The 20,399-nt window shown below is 32.5% G+C and overlaps 1 protein-coding gene and 1 pseudogene across 2 annotated transcripts; both read right to left on the reverse strand.

Moving 5' to 3' along the window:
- On the reverse strand, positions 1-8,952 carry LOC115984316 (beta-glucosidase 17-like). Of its 2 annotated transcripts, XM_031107311.1 has the most exons (13): positions 8,787-8,952; positions 8,527-8,596; positions 4,738-4,796; positions 4,505-4,580; positions 4,215-4,292; positions 4,048-4,135; positions 3,706-3,958; positions 3,435-3,550; positions 1,957-2,174; positions 1,513-1,544; positions 1,302-1,404; positions 1,104-1,212; positions 1-400 (listed from the first exon to the last, which is right to left on the reverse strand). In XM_031107311.1, exons 1-13 carry the CDS (start codon positions 8,916-8,918, stop codon positions 190-192), a joined length of 1,545 nt encoding a protein of 514 aa, XP_030963171.1. In that variant the 5' UTR covers positions 8,919-8,952; the 3' UTR covers positions 1-189. The 2 variants fall into 2 exon arrangements, with proteins under 2 accessions (XP_030963171.1, XP_030963172.1); XM_031107312.1 differs by lacking the exons at positions 8,527-8,596; positions 8,787-8,952 and having other exon boundaries at positions 4,505-4,591.
- A 3,065-nt stretch (positions 8,953-12,017) lies between these two features.
- Positions 12,018-19,149, reverse strand: LOC115984318 (annotated as a pseudogene).
- Positions 19,150-20,399: the final 1,250 nt, after the last annotated feature.

A 20,399-nucleotide genomic window follows, 5' to 3' on the forward strand; every position in this document is an offset into this window, starting at 1 on the left:
TTAAAAAATACTAGTAATTCTAAACAAATCTGATCAAACGTTTGGTATTTATCAATGTACCAAATTAAAGCTATTTGATCATCACTTCTACAAGACCATCACTATTATCTTGGTATGAAAAATGGAAGCTACAAGTTCATATTTATTACAATTACGACACACATAGTGAATCACTCACTTTAAATTTCATCACTGATCAGAGTACAACAATGGAGGCCCTGTAGTGACGTTTTCCTTTTGAAGAAAATCTCTGAACCATAAAGCAGTGTTTTTCATATATCTAGTTAACCCATTTTTGTAATCTACATAATTGATGCCAAGCCGATATGTATAGCCAAATTCCCATTCAAAGTCATCAAGAAATGACCAGACATAGTATCCTTTAACGTTGATTCCAGCCCTGCAGAGAAGCCTTACTTGTTAATATCTTTGACATTGGAACTAAAAGATACTAGAACATTCACATCCTTTTTTTGTAAACTAGCCTAATACGACCAGTTAAAATATTCATCATAAATTATGTTTTCATTTTTTATTGTGAGAGAGAGAGAGAGAGAGAGAGAGAGAGAGAAGAAGAAGAAGAAGAAGAAGAAGAAGAAGAAGAAGAACATTGCTCTCTCCAAACTTGTTGAGCACCATAGCATTTTACCAAAAAAAAAAAAAAAAAGAATAATATTGGGGAGTCACATGTTGGACAATAAAAAATGTTTTGAAGAGCAGGTTGCTAATAGCTAGCTATATGTTTATCCACATCTCTAAGGAAATATGCATAAAAATTGTACATTTCTTATGTGAAAACATAATTTATCCCTTGATGCCAATTTACATTTTCAATCTTCCTTGTGGTATTATTATTGTTAAATATTGTCAAGGTCTTACCAATGGGCGAAAAAAAAAAAAATCGTTTTGGATATATGTAGCATCATATTCATAACATGTGAGTGGGACCCACATGTTGTGAGTGTGATATGACATCGACATGCATCCAAAACACTATATATCGTCTCTTTACATGATACATTTACCTTCACAGCAAGTGTTACTACATGAAGAATATTCATGTATTTGTTCAATATTATATGTATGCATGAATCATTACTCACTTGATAACTTTTATGAGACTTGATAGATGGAGTTGGTGGTATTTTAACCTCAAGCTATCATTGAGAGCATCTTGAATTGGCAACGAGTTATTATTTACATCACTAAATCCTGAAAAGAACAAATGCATAAGATTACATCCTATACATGATTAAAATTGTAAGTATACTACTTGTAAAGAGAATATAAGATTGTCTTACCGTTTTCTGTAATTATTATAGGTGGATTGTTGAAATTTTTCTTTACATATAGCAGAAGTTCTTGAATTCCTTTTGGATAGATGTAAAGCCAGCCAGAAGGAGTCTAAAAAAGTAATTATTTATGACATTATTTGATCAATAAAATGAGTATAATCACATTCTTTATATTAGAACATGCCAATGTGAAGGTGTGTTGAGAGAGAGAGATTACCGGTTCACCAATTGGAATTCCATCTTTGTCCGCTGCGAGTGACAACAAATTATGTGAATATATAAGTAAGTTAAAATCTTATAATTTTAGGTTAAATTACATATTTGGTCTTCAACATTTCACTTTTGTTACAAAATTGTATTTACACTTTAAAACAAATCACTACAATTTCTATACTTTCAAAATTAGTTCAAAAGGACAGTATTTTCATTTGATCAGCGGAAAAGAATAATGTGATGAAATAAATTCAAGTCACCTTATAGGCTCTATGCCATCAAAGTGACATTAGTTTCATGAATTCCATTTACTACGTCAAGATTTTCCATCTATCAAATGATGGTAAAGACAACAAAGAGAATTCATAAACAAACGTCGAAATTTGGGGACCAAATATACAATTTAGCTAAATTTTCACGCTTAGAAGGTTGTAGTTTTTGGACATACTAGTCAAATCTACATGGCTATCTGTTGAGTAACTTAGATTGACGCTACTAGAGGATGTGGAATCATCTGCATATCTTGCAGTGTAGTAATTTACTCCAAGGAAATCCAGAGACTCTTTCACCATTTTGGATTGTGCTTTAGTGAAGTTGGGTAGTCGATTCCCCACCAAAGCTCGCATGGACTTAGAGTAGTCACCATATGTAATTGGATTAACAAACCTATAAAAAATTAATAATAGTAATATAAATGATGTTGAGTTTGATGAAAATTAAAATAATAGTGATAATAAAGAAGTTCATAGGACATTAAAGACACACAAGTGCATTAGAGTTGGTCGACCATCAAGAAATTGGTGCCTTCATAATTACTTTTTTTTTGGGGGGGGGGGGGGTAGGGGGTTATTTTTATCAATTGAGAACACTTTCTATGTTTTACGTTTTTAGGTTTATGCATTAATAATCGTTGTAACTTCTATTGTAGCCATCATAATTAAATTGCAGCAACTATGTGGACATATTCAAGAGCACTAGGTAATTATTGTTGGTAATTATTTTCATGGCAAAAAGTGTTTCTTCAATGGAAAGAGCATGATGGTTTTTAGACCCCTTAAAAACACAATTGGATTAACCTAGGTAATTAGCTAAGTTGTTACTTAGTCCAATTTAACAAAACTAGGTTATCACAATCAAAACAATCATATCATACAAAGCAGTGGAAAGATAAATAACACAAAGATATGATCACCCAGGAAACCAAACTGATAAAAACCTGGGGAGGATTTAACCTAACTATCCTCAAGGTAAACTTGAATCCACTATCTTGAAAGAATCGAAGTTCATACAATAAGACTTACAAGCTCCCACACTCGACTTCTTATTGCTACCCACCAGTAGAACTTACTAACATGACCACGTGCAAGCTCCGAATCCACGGACTCCTTCTTTTTTGGATTCACCACCAGATACAAGCACACCCACTTGTGTTTCTTTAAGCTTCAATGGCAGCAACTAAATTGATCATCAAGGTGTAGATAAAATCTCCTCCTTGAAAACCCTAAGTTTGTGTAAAAGAAAGCTCCTCTAGATCTCACAAGAGATTTACATAAACAGCAATATGAGCAACACTAAAACGTGGCTAGGATTTGCCTTTTATACTTAGGACAAATTAGAAAACCCTAAATGTTTTAAACAAACTAGGGCTGAGTTGGAAATTTGTAGAAAAATGCATTCTGCCTGAGATTCGATCGATCGAGCCTAAGCTTCGATCGATCGAGCCAGGCCGAAATGCACAATAGCTTTTGCATCAGCTCGATTCCAACTTTACATAAAAGATACAACTTTGAGCAAGTCTAAAACACTACTAAACACATGGTTTTGATCATGGTTTGCCAACAACACATTAGAGTTCTAAATACATAAAAACCTAAGTCTTTAGAACCTAACAGAGCACTAGCAGAAAATTGTAGTCATTGTACTTACCATCCAAATGCAAAATCAAGAGCTCTAGAGGCAGCGTTGCTGCTAGAAATTGTTTGGTACTTGGGCACCATCCAATAGGTTGATACTGTAATACCAATCTCCCCCATTTGAGAAGCCTATAAAATTAAAATTCCCTTTATCATATGCATCCTAGATAACAATAAATATGTAAAACATTTTTATAACCCCATAGACTCTTCGCGTGCATATGTGTAATGTGTGTATACTGTATATCTATGCATAGCTAAACTATCATTATTTAAACACAAACCTGATAGTTCTCCCTATACAATTTTACAGCAGTTGCATGAGAAAGAATGATGTGATGAGCTACCACATAAGGTTCTGTTCCTGAGTTCCCAAAGGTGCAATTTCCTACATAGCTAGAGCATCGGCCAGGTGCCGTGTTACCGGTTGCATAACCTTCACTGCTAAACGTATTTGGCTCATTAAAAGTTGTCCAATTCTTCACTCTATCACCAAATTCTTTGAAGCAGAAGTCCGCATAGTGGTAAAAGTCATTCCTAATTTATTGGAGGATAAGGATCATTTTTTTAATTGGATAAGGATCAATTGTACCTTTGATTAATGTTGTTGATTGTATGTAACTTACACAATGTTGGTGCTCAAGAATCCATTGTATTCATCTTCAAGTGCTTGTGGAGTATCCCAATGGAATAAAGTAACCAAGGGTTGTATACCTGCTCATTATTGTGGAAATTATGAAGGGAACTTGCCAAAGAATACTATGTTTGGGATAAAAGGGTAATGAAAGTTTACCATTATATAGGAGCTCATTAATGAGTTCATTGTAGAATTTGACACCTTGTTGGTTCACTCCCCCGCTAAGTTTTCCCTCTATGGACCAAATAAGCTTCATTTATATCATAAATATCATTGGCAGTGACAATACAAATAGCAAGAATTCTTAATCCTCTTTTTTTTTTTTTGGGTGTATTTTCCTTCTTTCATTCATTTTGTTTGTTTTGGTTTGCATTTGAATGAGATAGTCACACTAATCACTACCATATTAGGTACAATGGTATGGGAAGTATGAAGGATGAACTTACTAGGAAGTACTCTGGACCAAGAGATGGAGAATCTAAAGGAGTCTAAGCCAATTTCTTTCATCAGAGCTATATCCTCCTGAAACAAAGCTAAGTTTTCTTATCAAATTAACCCTCCCCTTTCCCCAACCACACACACCACCCCCCCCCCCCCCCCCCCAAAAAAAAAAAAATAGTAAAGATATTCCTCTTTTGCACTGTGTAAGATGCTGAAGATAAAGTGAAGTAAATCATACCTTGAAACGATGATAAAAATCTTGAGTTACATTCCCTGAACTATGGTCCAAAATTTTTTCTGCCATGACCATAAAATATCTCAGAAATCATCATAAGATAGATATGCAGAAAAATTGACATTTATTACATCAAACCTTGGTATTATAATAAAGTATTAAAAAGTCCCCCCTCCCCCCCTCTCGGCGAGAAATTATTATTTACACTAAGAGGACTACTGATGTGGTCTTCCCTGACTAATGAGATGATGTCATCTATGCAAATGTATGTGTAAACTTCCTAATCAGCACAAGGAATAAAAAATAAAAATTATCAGATGATGTCACATTTGCATAAATAACAACATTTTATTGGTTGAAAGGTCAGGGAGGACCACGTTAGCAGTCTTCTTGGAGGATCTAATAATTTCTCCCCCCCTTAAAGGAGTTAAAAAATATTTAAAAATGAAATGTATTAACTGTTGGACTATGTATACTTAATATCAGTGAACTATTGTGATTCAAACAAATATATAAACTCCCGGAATTTAGAAATTGATAAGAAATAACTTTTTTTTTTTAATTTATAATTTTAATTATTGGCTTGTAGACCACACATGGCCATCCTTCCGTTATATCTTACATGTACCTATGAAATCATGTATGGAATGTATCTGTTTCTCTATATTTCCTTTTATAATTTAAAATATTGTATTTTGTATATCTAATTGAGTCTTTTAATTTTAAAATAGTTTGAAAGAAGTGCTTCAAATAATTGTAATTTGACACAAATTTATTGTATATAAAAAAATCTAATAAACATTTCAAACTGTTTGTTGACACATTCAGAGTAGGAAAATCTCTCTCATGGAAAGCAATGCTATACACTTATGAAGGAGTTTGGTGAAGAATCTTAGCATCCTAATGTTGGGATATACCCAAGTGAGTAGAAGTCCCACATTAAGCAAAAGTAAAAGAAATGAATAATCGATATTTGGGTCCAAACTTATAGATTTAAGGTTTTGAATGGTAGTGTATAAAGGTTATTTAAAGCTAGCGTATCTTGTAAACAAGTAATTCACATAATCTCTTTAACTTATATTTAAATGTTCAACCTTTTAGGGGGGTTTGGCATTATTCTAAGGATTCAACATTGAAGTACAGAATTGGGCGAACCACCAGCTTCTTGGCTGAGTTATGGGCATTGCGTGATGGGCTCATGCTGTGCATCAATAGAAATTTTCAAGCTATTGAAGTTGAGCTGGATGCAAAAGCTGTTATTGATGTGCTTTCTAACCTAAATCAAGCTAATAATAACATTCTTTCTATTTTGGATGATTGCAGGCAACTGGTTTCCCAAATTTTTCGGGTCCAATTTAGCCAATGCTATGGAGAAGCTAATAAATGTACTGACCTACTTGCGAGAAGGGGAACTCAACAAACTAAAGACTTTTGTTTATTTGATAGTCTGCCTATGGACATTGCTAGCTATTTAGATTTTGATTATTCTGGCATGTATTTGAACAGGTGCTGTCCTGCTAACTCTGTTTCACTTTTCTAGTTTTTAATATTAAGGGTCCGTTTGGATACAGCTGAAAACTGAAAACTGAAATTGAAAAACACTGTAGCGAAATAATTTTTAAATGTGTAAATAGTACCGTGGGACCCATTTGTAATAAAAAAGTTACTGAAAAATGAAATTTGTGGGTCCATAAACAGTACACGATGTGCACTGATTGGTCCAAAAAAGTTTGAAAAGTCAAAGTTTGCGGCTACTGTTCATTGAACAGTGCATAAACAGTAGCCACAATCTGAAAAAACGCGTGAAAAAAAAAAAAAAAAAAGCAAACAAAACGCAGACACAGACGTATCAGCCCAATTCAAACGCAACTTAAGTCCCTCTTACCGAAAAAAATCATTGACAAAAAAAATCATTGACTTTGGGTATATGGGTTCACGTGCACATATACTCTTTAGGTGGATTTGGTTGTTTCTTACTCATTAGTCATCAACTCAATGAACTCATAATAGGCCTAATTTAGAATAAAGACAATGTAAATGTTTTTTTTTTTTTTTTTTTTTTTTTTTTGAGATTAAAGATTGAAATTTCATTAAAAGGTAAAAATAAGTATACAAAGGTGTCTGGAACTCGGCCAGACAAGAAAAAAGAAACAAAGAAAACAGGGGACAAAAACCCTTCTAAGCAAGAGATTAGAAACACTATAACCATGGGTCCCTAGAATAAAACAACCAAATCATCAAGGAGGTTTTTGTTGAGCTGCACAGAGCAACTGATGCTCGCGCAAAACCTGTAGCTCCATCAAAAATAACCTTTGGGTGTAGCTCTGAATGTGTTCAAAATGGTGTTTGTTTCGAGCATTCCACAAACCCCACCCAATGACAGACCAAACTTCAAGCTAAAGATATGGATTCAGGATCTAAGAGTCAATTGTATTACTATATTGTTCCAAACTTTTTTGTGTATAAGGTTCCAAATTTAGTTGTATAGGGATTCCTAATTTTACTGCTTATATAAATTAGAAACAGGTTGGAGTAAGTTTCTTTTATTTAGTGTGTGTTTGATAAAGATTATTTTGGCAACTTATTTTACTATTCAGTTTATTTTTGCTATTATTCATGGGTCTTACTGCACTTTTTGATACTGTTCATAGGTCACACTGTACTATTTTAGCTAATTTTTACCTTTATTTACAGTATTTTCAATAAAAAGTTTTCATTTTCAACAAAATAAGCGGATTCCAAACGAATTCTTATTTATTTATTCTCTTAAAAGTGGCGGTAGGTCTATTGGCATGGAATATATTACCAAATATTTCACACTTACTCCTTTTCCCTCTTTTTTTTTTTTTTTTGGTATGATGGGCCCAAGTAGGTTCTATATGAGAGTGATAGAAAAAATCCGGTGAAAAAATCTACATCACCACTCTTCTAAATATACACCGGATATAAAATTACATCTCATTTCTGTCTCTTTCCCAAGTCCCTCTCTTCCTTTCTCTTTTCTCATACGAGTTATATCCCATATTTCATATCTCTATCTCTAATATAACTCAAATTTTCTCTTTACTTTTTGTCTGGTTCCAAATCTCAGCTACATTTCTCCCTCCTTGACTCAAAATTTTGACAAATTGGTGGAGTCCACACACTCATAACTCAAATTTTGGAAACATTCTAAATACTGAACTCAGTTTCCATGACTCTTACTCAAAAATTTGAGTTTTGAGTTATGGAAACATTACTCAAAAACTAAACCAAACAACTTACATTTCAGTGGGACCCATGTTTTTTGAGTTTTAGTTGATAAAATCTGAGTTATATAACTCAAAACTCATCAAACCAAACATACTTTGAAACCACTCATGCACTCTTCCACAGTCAACTCTCCTCACACCATTGTTAACTTGCTTGGGCACTCTCTTCCTCTATGTTTATTTATTTTATGTAAGGATTGACATGTAATATCATATATTTTATACGGGGGTAGACTCCTCAAGTGTGAGATTCAGTCTCATGTGAGAAAAATGTTGTATGTAACTGTTACACAAGATATCACATTTTCTTTTTCTCTATTCTCCCACTTACAGGGAGAGATAGAATAGAAATGTTAACTTGCATTTGATATTCCTGTACCTTTAAATTTTGACTGAATTTTGTTTCTACATCTCAACAAGTAGCACAGTATTACCTATGCTAGAATATACATTTCAACTTTTGCCTGCTAAAATCATGTGGGCAATGAAAACTTGCAAAAAATTAATGTACCAAAGAAAACATTGATGCAGAGAGAGAGACCTGGATGTATCGCAGTGAAAGTATCCCATATGCTAGACCCTTTGCCATCTTGATATGCTGCCCCTTCATCCTATGAAGGAAAAAAATAAAAAATAAAAAATAAAACCGTAAAACATACTTTTTTTGCAAGAGTAACACTGTACCATTGCCATCCTGCTATGCTGCCCTTTCATCCTCTCTATATATATAGACATACACACACAATGTAGGACATATGTATAAATGATAGAGCTAGCACAATACTATTGCTGCATACATACCTGGTAAGCACTTGACCCTGCTCCAAACACAAAACCAGCCGGAAAATCACTCCGGTTGAGACCTTCAATGCAAGCAAAAAAATAGGCCAAGGCCACAAGGTAGAAGAGCAAATGATGACGATGAATTTCCATGTTTGACTTTTGGTTGCACTGCACTCTCTCCAAATCCCTATATATATTGTAGGGCACGATTAGGTGATGGACCTAATTAATTATTGGAAGTTTGACACACTTACATATGAAGACAAATTTAAAAATCTCACTTAGTGATTTCGATGTTTCTTTTCTAATCCATATGCAAATTTTAAAAACAAAAATCTTAAAATGATTATCATTCTTGTTTTATATTAAAGTAATTTTTTGGTAAACCATATACATGGCAGACTAAATTAAGGCCTAAATTTGCCCCACCATTTAGTAGGTAGAATTCTCGTTCATGCGATTGTTTCACATTTAATAGTGTCTACACTCTTTTATATTATGAGTAAAGTGTGGATATTATTTTAAAAATGTGGACATTTTTTGTGAAATTGTAGACATTGTGTAATATAATGTACATCAAAGTGTGAAATAGTAATTTCCATGATTTTATTCCTGGTTGACCGATTGGAAAGCTACCGTATCCACTTTGAAGTTTCCTTTTTAGGTTTGAAATACCATCGAATCAATCATTTTGGGATTTCTTGCTTACTTATTTCCTTGATTTTGGAACCTGAAATAACCAAATATTCACAAACAGTCAACATGTTAAGCTGCAAAATGAACACAAACAAACCCAAAAAAAAAAAAACCAGCACCTTAAAAAACAAAAGCTCAGCTAATTTTGAAATAGCAAGTCATTGTTGAATAGTTGAAGTCGTAGAATATTAGGTAGCAAGAATGTTGGGTGCATAAAAGTTTCCCCATATCATCTTTTAAGTACTTTTCACCACATGGAAAGCCCAAGGAAAAGAGAATGACAATTGTGGTTTGAAGGCTAAGATGGTTTTTTCCTACAAATTTCTGGTTTTATGGGGAAAATTTTGTAAGTGAGCTTGGATTGTTTGTAGTAAAGCCCATGGAAAGTATCATAAACCCAAAAATTTATTAACTGACAAGCCAAACTGAATTAGGCAAACCAGATTGCTCTATATGACGCAAAATATTTAATCTTCCTAACGTCCCACAATTTTTTTTGCCCAAACTATGAGTGTAATGCTGCATTTATCGGAAACATAATATACTTTTTCCTATAGACAATAGCACGTCGCTTTGAAATAATATTTTCTTTGAGGTTATGATGGGTGTGTTTTGTTTGGTCAAAACTAAAATTTGAAAGGGGGGAAAGTTTGTTACCTTAACAAATCGTTGGAAACTGTTTTGTCTAATCTATTAGCATCACATTGGAACACAAATTAGTCCACATAAATGGGCTAAAATCCTTAAATGTTAAGCTAATATATAAAATTAAGTTTAGTTCATAAAAAATTATTAAGAGGCTAGCTTTAAACACTACATTAACCTTCATAATTTAAAATTCTTGTATATTATCGTTTTGTATGGACTTTTGTTGATATGACTTCCCTATTTTGTATCTTTTCTTTTCTTTTTCTCTCATTTGTAAGTGAAGTGAAAGTCTGAAAACCTAGACTTTAAATGTTTTCACTCTCATTTAATCATTTCTCTTTAAGGATAAAAATATAATTTTAGAAGATAAAAAAGAAAAAGAAAAAGAAACTATTCACATATCTCTTTAGAACTCTTCAATTGAATAATTAAAAGATAACTTTGTATCTGTAAGGTTGAATTTATTCAATCATGTGTTGGCTTTATTCCGTGCCAAATTTGCTTGTAATTTAGCAATTAGATACTCTGTATTTAGGTGGGATTTATGTAAAGGTTGTGTGTGAGACAGTGTGAAGAAACCTCAAGATGTGTGCAATCAAAGGAGTCTCGCGACTGGATCTCGTGACTGACTTGCAACTGACAAGTCGCCAAAGTAGCACACATGTGGAGCATGCAGGGAAGCTGAAGGTCACGACAGTTGGAGCACTACAGAACAAAAATTCCAGTTTGGCTAGGCAGTTAGCTCACAACTCAGACTCGCGACTCGTTCCAATCGCGAGGTTGAGTCGCTAGAATGCCCTGTATGGATGAAAACTGACTTTTCACATTCCTTATACACTCTACTATAAATACCTTTATACCCATGAAATGTAGAGAGCTTCTAGAGAGAATTTTGAGAGAGAAACCTTAGAGAAAAATAAGATTGACTCATCCACAATTTTCATCATTTGATTCTTCAAATTCCTCTACTCTCACCCTTTCTATTGACATATCCTTGAGAGGTGCATTTTGCCAAATTCTTATCTCACCATACCCATATCAATGAGAAGGTATTTTGGTGCTTGGGAAGCAATTTAGAAAGGACCGATTTACTTGGTTGATGCAATGGGCTTGTTGCGGGATCTAGGAAGTTAAAGAAGACAAGGTTCGGTGTAACCCTGTTGGAGTAAGAAGCTTGGAGGGCTTAAGTGCACTAGGTAGATTAGGCTTCTTCTGTTATTCATGTATCTCAACTATATTCTTTAGTAGATCATTTACCGCTTGGAGGGCGGCGGAGAGGTTTTTTCCTGAGCTCTTCGATTTCCTCTTCAATAACACATCACTGTGTTATCTTTGTGTTTGCATCTCTCTTCCCTTACTTTTTACCTTTTAATTGCTATTGTGTTTATAATTATTTATGGTTTGGAGTGTTCTACCAATCTGGTTATTGCTTATATTTCATATTCCGCACATATACTGTTTGATTATAAGCTTGTGTTGGTAATTTTATAATTGAGAGTCTAAACGTTCATTAGTGTTTTGTACACTAATTGAATTTTCAGTATCGTATTATATCACAAATAAAACATCAAACTCACTATATAGTTTTTTTTATTTTATTTTATTTTTTATAGTAAAAAAGGTAGAAAATATTATTAGAAAAAAGAAGAAGAAAAAGATTATACAACAGAAGCAACAAAATATTCAGCACAGGGCAGAATATTACTTAAAATGATACGTAGGTCAGGCTTGCAAATTCTTTGTAGATCATGGACTCTCACATTTGCTATGTAATTACAAATGGAAATCCCTTTTGCTTTAATTTATTAGCCTCTTGAGTCTTGACCTTCGGCTCACTTGTCATACAAGACCATCATCAATATTATGATTTGAAAAATGGAAGGTACAAGTTCATATTTCTTACAAGGGTCTGATTAATGTATGCCCTTTTAATCATCATCCATTTTGAGAAAGTTTTTATAGAAAATTGAAAAAGTTGTCAAATTAAATAGTTAATCTCTTTTTCATTTTTCCATAAAAAGTTTTCTAAAATGGCTTACTAATGTATGCCCTAAGGGTACATGTTAGTAAAATCCTACTTACAATTATAGTGAATACAATAAATCACTTACTTTAAATTTCATTACTGATCAGAGTACAACAATGATGATACTCTCGTGGTGAGATTCTCCCTTTGAAGGAATTTTTTGAATCATAAAGCAGTATGTTTCATATATCTTGTCAACCCATTTTTGTAATATATGTAATTGATGCCAAACCGATATGTATAACCCGATTCCCATTCGAAGTCATCAAGAAATGACCAAACATAGTATCCCTTAACGTTGATTCTAGCCCTGCAACCAAAGCCTCAATTACTGCTTAATATCTTTGACATTGTAACTTATAGATAATTAAAGCTATGCCATTTATCCATATCTTTAAGGCAATGTGCAGACAAATTTTCACAATTTTAATGCAAAACATGTTTTTGGTCTCTTGTTGTTAATTTACATTTTCAATCTTGCCCGTGGCCTTATTATTATGGTTATCCATTGTTACCTATCAGAGATAAACCCTTGAAAAAATTTCAATTGAGGCCTTAATATAAAGATGTGGGACTTTCACTCACAAATGTGTGTGCATAACAATTACCACATGACGCAAAACAAAAGTGTAAAAGAACTGGTTCTTGTTGGAGACCCTTATCATTCAAAAAGAAAAAAATAAATAAATCATGAATCCACAAAAAATAAAGAATCCTCAATTTCATTGAAAATGTATTGTTCTTTTTTCTTTTACAGATTGCCAGTCTATTCAAAGGCTCTAAAAACCTTATTTCCCAAGTAAAGATAATCCTAGACAGATTCTAATGGATATAGTATCAAAATAGGACTCTAATTGAGTAGGAAAGTTTTAAAAGCATTTAGAATCAAGGAAATAAGGTCATATCTTATAAAATTACTAAAACTAGTTTAAAAGCCCGTGCGTACGTATATACAAACACAATTAAAAAGACACACACACACACCATATTTATAAGTTATTGCCTAATAAATAACGATTGTTTATAGTATTAGGTAAAAAGTTGATAAATTTAAAATATTTTTAGCAAGACAAACAAATGGCATTTGAAAACATAATCTTTCAAACTCCCTCTTCTTCTAATTTAGAAATATAATTAGATATACAATTGAGTTTTTTATGGTTCATTTATATTGAACTCCTCGTATTTTGTACTAAATTAACTCACTTGACATAAAAATTAAAAAATTTTGAAGGAACACATAACACAAAATTAGACTCCAATTGAAATTTAATTTGAATTCTAATTGAATTTTCTCTCAGATTGGTTTTATATATATAAATAAATTAATAAATGATAAATATAGACACCTATATTCTTTCTACATCACTACACAATGAATTTTTTCAATATATATATATATATATATATGAATGTATATAAATTGATACTCACCTGGTAGCTTTTAAGCGACTTGATAGATGGAGTTGGTGGTATTTTAACCTTAATCTATCATTGAGAGCATCTTGAATTGTCCACGAGTTATTATTTACATCACTAAATCCTGAAAAGAATAGATGCACAAATACATGATTAAAAATTTTTAGTACAATATTTTTTGAGGGAATACATGATTGTCTTACCGTTTTCTGTAATTATAATAGGTGGATTATTGAAATTTTTCTCTACGAATAGTATAAGTTCTTGAATTCCCCTTGGATAAATGTAAAGCCAGCTAGAAGGGGTCTACAAAATTAACCATATATGGCATTCTTTACTTAGTAAATTGAGTATGATCACATTCTTTAAATTTCAACATAACAATATGAAGGTGCTGTTCTAAGAGAGAGAGAGAGAGAGAAAGATTACCGGTTCACCAATAGGAATACCATCTTTCTCAGCTGCATATGGCAACAAACTGTGTGACTGTGTAAGTGAAAATCTCATAATTTTTAAGCTAAATAGTTACATTCAATTTCTTGGGTGATATACTTTAGTTTCTCCAATTAAATTTTACCGTGTAGTTATACTGTTGTTGGGAAAGATAATCAACACTTTTTGCACTTCATTGATCATTGCAATCATGTTATTGAATTTAATTAAAAAACCAAAGCTACAATACCTACGGAAAAATATGAAGTTTGTATTGTATTTTTATCGTAATTTTTATAATCATAAGGTTGTGGCTTTTGAACTTACTGGTTAGATTTACGTGGCTATCCGTTGTGTAACTTAGGTGTACACTACTAGAAGATGTGGAGTCATCTGCATATCTTGCAGTGTAGTAATTTACTCCAAGGAAATCTAGAGACCCCTTTACCATCTTGGATTGTATTACAGTGAAGTTGGGCAGTCGATTTCCAACCAAAGCACGCATGGACTTAGGGTAGTCACCATAGGTAACAGGATGAGCAAACCTAGACAAGTAAAAATAGTAATACTGATGATGATGAATTTCATAAAAATAATCACTATCAATAATAATTGGGAAACACACAAGATATTCAAGAGCATTATTGATTATTGTCATGAAAGATTCAACCATTAATAGTGTAACTTATCACATATTTATGTATAGGTTACGTGATATTTTAATTAATTATTCAAACATCAACTGGACTAAACAAATTCATTTCATTTATTTATATCAAGATGACACGTGTGGAATATGATCAAATTTACTGGTTTTGTCAAGGATTTGGGGTAGTAGATCTCAGAAAAATTGGTATCTGTACAATTATTGGGGATATTTCTAATATTTGGGAAGACTTGTCTTAGGTTTGTTATTGTAGTTTTCTACATACATGTAGCCAGGTAATAGGATAGTACATGTATGTGTGTATATATATAGATGAACTTTGAAACTCCTGTTGTGGAAGACATATTAAAACCTCAAAAACTCTGTTGATGTAACCGTAAGTCTGGGTGAATCGTGCAAAATTTGGTATTCATGTGTGTGCCTAGTTCTTGTTGTTGTTGTTGTTGTTGTTGTTGTTGTTGTTGTTGTTGTTGTTGTTTTTTTTTTTTTTTTTTTTTTTTTTTTTTTTTTTTTTTTTTTTTTCTGTTCTTTGCATGTCATAAATCCTAGCTTAGGTTTCCTATTTCCTCACATTTCTAGCAAAAAATTCCAGTCATAGTACTTACCATCCAAATGCAAAATCAAGAGCTCTAGAGGCAGCCTTGCTACTAGCAATTGTTTGGTACTTAGGCACCATCCAAAACGTTGATATTGTAATTCCAATTTCTCCCATTTGCGAAGCCTATAAAAAAATAAACCCTCTATCAAAAGCATCCTAACACTATATATGTAATTTTTTTTTTTTTTTTATACCACTGAAATTGTGTATGTATATATGAATCCATGTATAATTATATTATTATAGGCCAAAAAGTCTAATTATACAAAAAAGATTAAAACTATCAAGCTAACATAATACAACTAGTGTACAATAAAAGTAGTATCAATTGAAGACTTATGTAAAAGTAATATTGCACTAATGATAATTTAATATCTCAAAAAATTGTGAAAAAAGTTGTGATTTTTATTTTTATTTTTTATTTTTCATGTTTCTAGCATTGCTCATTATAGATAGTGAAAGCCTTCTAAAATTATTTTTGAATATTATTGTTTAGGCACAAACCTGATACTTTTCCCTGTACAATTTTACAGCAGTTGCATGAGAAAGAAGGATATGATGAGCTACCATGTAGGGCTCTATCCCTGAGTTCCCAAAGGTGCAGTTTCCTACATAGCTAGAACATCGACCTGGTGCTATGGTACCGGTTGCATACCCTTCACTACTAAATGTATTTGGCTCGTTAAAAGTGGTCCAGAGCTTTACTCTATCACCAAATTCCTTAAAGCAGAACTCCGCATAGTCATGATAGTCATTGCTGATTTATTAGAGGATAAAATGATTGATTTGTTAAAAACACATCCAACAAAAATTTGTTGAATAATGTAACATTGATAAAAATTACATGAAGTATATCTCTATCTGTCTCTCTCACGTCCTTGGCTATTGCCTAATCAAATGTTGATGGTATGTCAGACTTACACAATGTCGATGCTCAAAAATCCATCATACTCATCTTCAAGTGCTTGTGGAGTGTCCCAATGAAATAAAGTTATACAGGGTTGTATACCTGCTCATTATTCTGAAATTAGGAAGGGAACGTACCAAAAAAGAAAAGGTTGGGATGAAGGGCAAATGAAGTTTACCTTTATATAGGAGCTCATTAATGAGTTCATTATAGAATTTGACTCCTTGTTCATTCACTCCCCCGCTAAGTTTTCCCTCTATAAAAAAATGAACTTCATTTATTTTTATCATAAATATCATTGGTAATGTCCCTTTGAATATATACTACCGTCAATTTTTTTAAGACATTCTTCACTCTCCCTATGTGTATGTGTGTTAAAAATACTTTTTTTTTAGGAAACCTGTATTAAAAATACTTAATAATCTCAAAAAATAAATATCATTGTTACTTTGGCAGTGACAATATAAATAGCAAGAATTCTTATCCTTAGTTTTTTTTTTTTTTTTTTTAATTATTATTTTTTTTTGGGAATGACATAGTCAATTTAAATGTGATTCACTAATTGCTACCGTATTAGGTAAAATGGTAAGGGAAGTATCATGGATGAACTTACTAGGAAGTACTCTAGACCATGAGATGGAGAATCTAAAGGAGTCTAGGCCAATTTCTTTCATTAGAGCTATATCCTCCTGAAACAAAGCTAAGTTTTCTTATCAAATTAACCCCACAAAAAAAGGTAAATGAAGAAAGTATATTTCTCTTTTGCACTATGTAAGATGCTCAAGGAAAAGTGAAGTAAATCATACCTTGATATGATGGTAAAAATCTTCAGCTACATTCCCTGTGCTATGGTCCAAAATTTTTTCTATCATGATAACATAAAATTTCTCAAAAACTATCATAACTATAAGAAGGATGTGCGGTAAAAGTGAAATTTATCAACGTGCACGGGCTTTTGGAAAATGCTCCTCACACCTCCATTGGCTGAATGCGCATTCTTTTCACATTTTCAAAACGCAACTTTTTCTAAAAAGTTGCTTTTTAGACGTCACCAAATGCATATATTATATTTATAGTTTCAAAACGTGTTTTCTAGATTGAGAAAGCTGAAACAAACAGGCAATTATAGATTCACATGCACATGTAATTTTCCGAGGAGGATTTGATTGTTTCGTACTCATCAGTTACCGTTAGAGCATTCCCATCAAAGTTTTTAAAAAATTTAGTATTTAACATTTTAAAAAGTCACTTTATTAATTTTAACAACTCATTTTACAATACACTCAACATCAAAAGTTCTATTTTTTTACCATTTAATTTTTTAAAAATATAAACTACTCATTAAAATAATAAAAAACAACTACACAAACCACCTTTTCCACCACAAGCATTAAAATAATAATATATTTTTTTTAAGATTGGAGCTACAGTGAGCTTTCAAAGATGAAAGCTCACTGTTGCTATTTATTTATTTTTTAAGTTTTGCATGTTTGTTGTAGCTTACTTTTTGGTGCTTTTTGCAAACTTGATGTTAAAATTTAGCATTTATAGCATTTAGCATTCTTAATGAGAATGCTCTTAGTCCTAAGATTTAGAATAAAGACACAAAATGTAAATAGTATTTACTGTTGGATATGTTTTAAAATTTAAAAAGAAATATAATAAATTTAATTTTTGGGTAGGTGACATGTGGTGCCACCTGTATTGCTATTGACCAAATTGGTGGATACGGTAAGTGAGAATCGAGTCCACCTACCCCAAAAAATTCCTTCTCATTCTTCATAATTTTCAACTCCTTTTTGAAACAGTTTTTACCCTTTCTTAATCTCTTCTATCTTTCCAAAACTCTTGCTCTTCATTGGCAAATATGCCTTCAAAAAGTATCAGTAGACTTTGTTAACACCTTCCAAAACAAAGGTCAGTGTCATGGGAAGTTCTCAAATATTATGATGGGTTTGTTAACACCTTCCAAAAATTAAATCTTTAAACTGTGCACCTATATAAACAAAGGTAAGGTTTCATTCAAATTATGAAAAAAAAAAAAGTGCTATCTGATAGACTGATACTCTAATTTTTCTTATGTTTTTTTGTTTTTTGTTTTGTTTTTTTTTGTTTTTTGTTTTTGTTGTGTTCTTCAATCTATTTATATTGGGTATCCAATGATGAGTTTGAAACTCTATTTGTGAGTGCATATTAGCAGAGTTGCTGTTGTATTCTAGACAGATCGCCTGAGACATTTGCACTAAGGGGTCTTCCTAGTGGAGGCAAAATCACTACTTAAGAACAACGGATTTAGTTTGCTTCTACACTATTGATTTTGTTTAATTGATTTGAGCAAATCCTTATTTTACGGTATTGCTATATTATTGAAATTGATTTATAACTTTGTTAATTAATTTGTGCAATCTTTCAAACTATTTTTCTAACATTTACTTGTCTTCATACAACAACTGAATTGTTATTACCATTGTTTACTTGCATTGGTCTCTTTCTCTCTCTCTCACACAGAGTAAGAAAAATGAACTCAATGTTAACTTGCATTCAGTGTTCCAAGTCCTATAACATTTGAAAACACAATCCTTTAAAATCATGTGGAGAATGAAACTTGCAAAGAATTAATGTACCAATGAAAACATTGATGCAGAGAGTGAGAAAGAAAAGAGAGTCTGAGACCTGGGTGTGTCGCAGTGAAAGTATCCCATATGCTAGTCCCTTTGCCATCCTGGTATGCAGCTCCTTCATATTGTAAAGGAAAAAGATTTAAAACACCTAACATACTTAATGCAAAAACACTATACATATATGTTAGAGCTGGTAATTAATCATCATTGCTGCATACATACCTGGTAAGCACTTGACCCTGCTCCAAACACGAAACCATCCGGAAAATCACTCCTGCTGAGACCTTCAATGCTAGCAAAAAAATAAGACAGAGCCACAAGGTAGAAGAATAGTTGATGAATTTCCATGTTTAACTTCTGGTTGCAGTGCACTGTTTAGCTCTAACTCCCCAGCTATATAATGTTGGGGGATCATCAAAGTCATTAGGTGATGCACCATATTAATTATTGGAAGTTTTAAATACATGCATACGTACCCAAATTAAAATCTTTGACAAATGTGTTCTTAGTCTCTTTCCTAATCTATATGCAAATTAAAAATAAAAAATAAAAATCGTAAACCGATTGTTACTCTTGGTCTATATTAAAGTATTATTTTTGGTCATCTGGATCACATGGCTTAATAAATTAAGGCCTAAATTTGTCCCATAATATAGAGTTATTATTACTGGTTGACCGGTTGGGAAGCCATTGGATTCACCAACAGCAGCTGCAAAATGAACAAAGGAAACACCAGCAAATTACAAAATAAAGGCTCTGCTAATTCTAAGACGGCGAGTTAGTGTTGAGTAGTTGAAGTCGTAGCACATTTGGTAGCAAGAATGTTAGGTGCATAATTTTGCACCAAAGTACATTGTTTGGGTATATTTTAGAGCCCTACATAACGAGCTGAACCAGATAAACTTCACGTCTATGGACTTGAATATCCCTAAAGCCCAATCCCCAAGAGTAGATGAAGTGGGTCATGTCAAGCAAGTAATACCTCCCAAACTACATGAACACATATAAAACCAAGGCCAAGTCAAGGCCACCCTTTAAATGCTACTAGCTGATATTCTGTGGGATGCCCATTGCATTTTCAAAAAATCTATAAGAAATTATCTTATAACCCGTTGGGTTCATCAATGGTATACTATTATTGTTAGTCATGACTAATCTACAAAGTTTGCTAGTAAAACTAAGTTCAAACTAAAACCTAGTCCCTATCCATTTTTCGATTCCAAAACTGGGTATCTTTTGTCATTTAGTGCTTTGTTATGAATTGTAAGAGGGGAAATGAGACAAATACATTTTACAATGTTTAAGAAATCATAGACCTCAACATAAAAGAAAAAAGTTACCACCATCTATGTCAATGTTTAATAAAAAAAGTACTCTCCATAAATCTTTCAAATCTTCATCATATATACATAGAACATTTTATAAATTACATATATAGCAGTCAAATACTTTGGGTTTTATCCTCTCTTCCATTATATACACATGCTCATAGCCCTTCTTGCCAACTCATCTCAAATATACATGAAAATATCCAAACAAATAAGGATATTCTTTAATTTCAACCTGTCAACTACGCCTAGCTACCCAACCCCATGGTTCATCTTCTTCCTTTAGTTG

The sequence above is a fragment of the Quercus lobata genome, chromosome 4 (assembly GCF_001633185.2).
Source record: "Quercus lobata isolate SW786 chromosome 4, ValleyOak3.0 Primary Assembly, whole genome shotgun sequence".
NCBI lineage: Eukaryota > Viridiplantae > Streptophyta > Magnoliopsida > Fagales > Fagaceae > Quercus > Quercus lobata.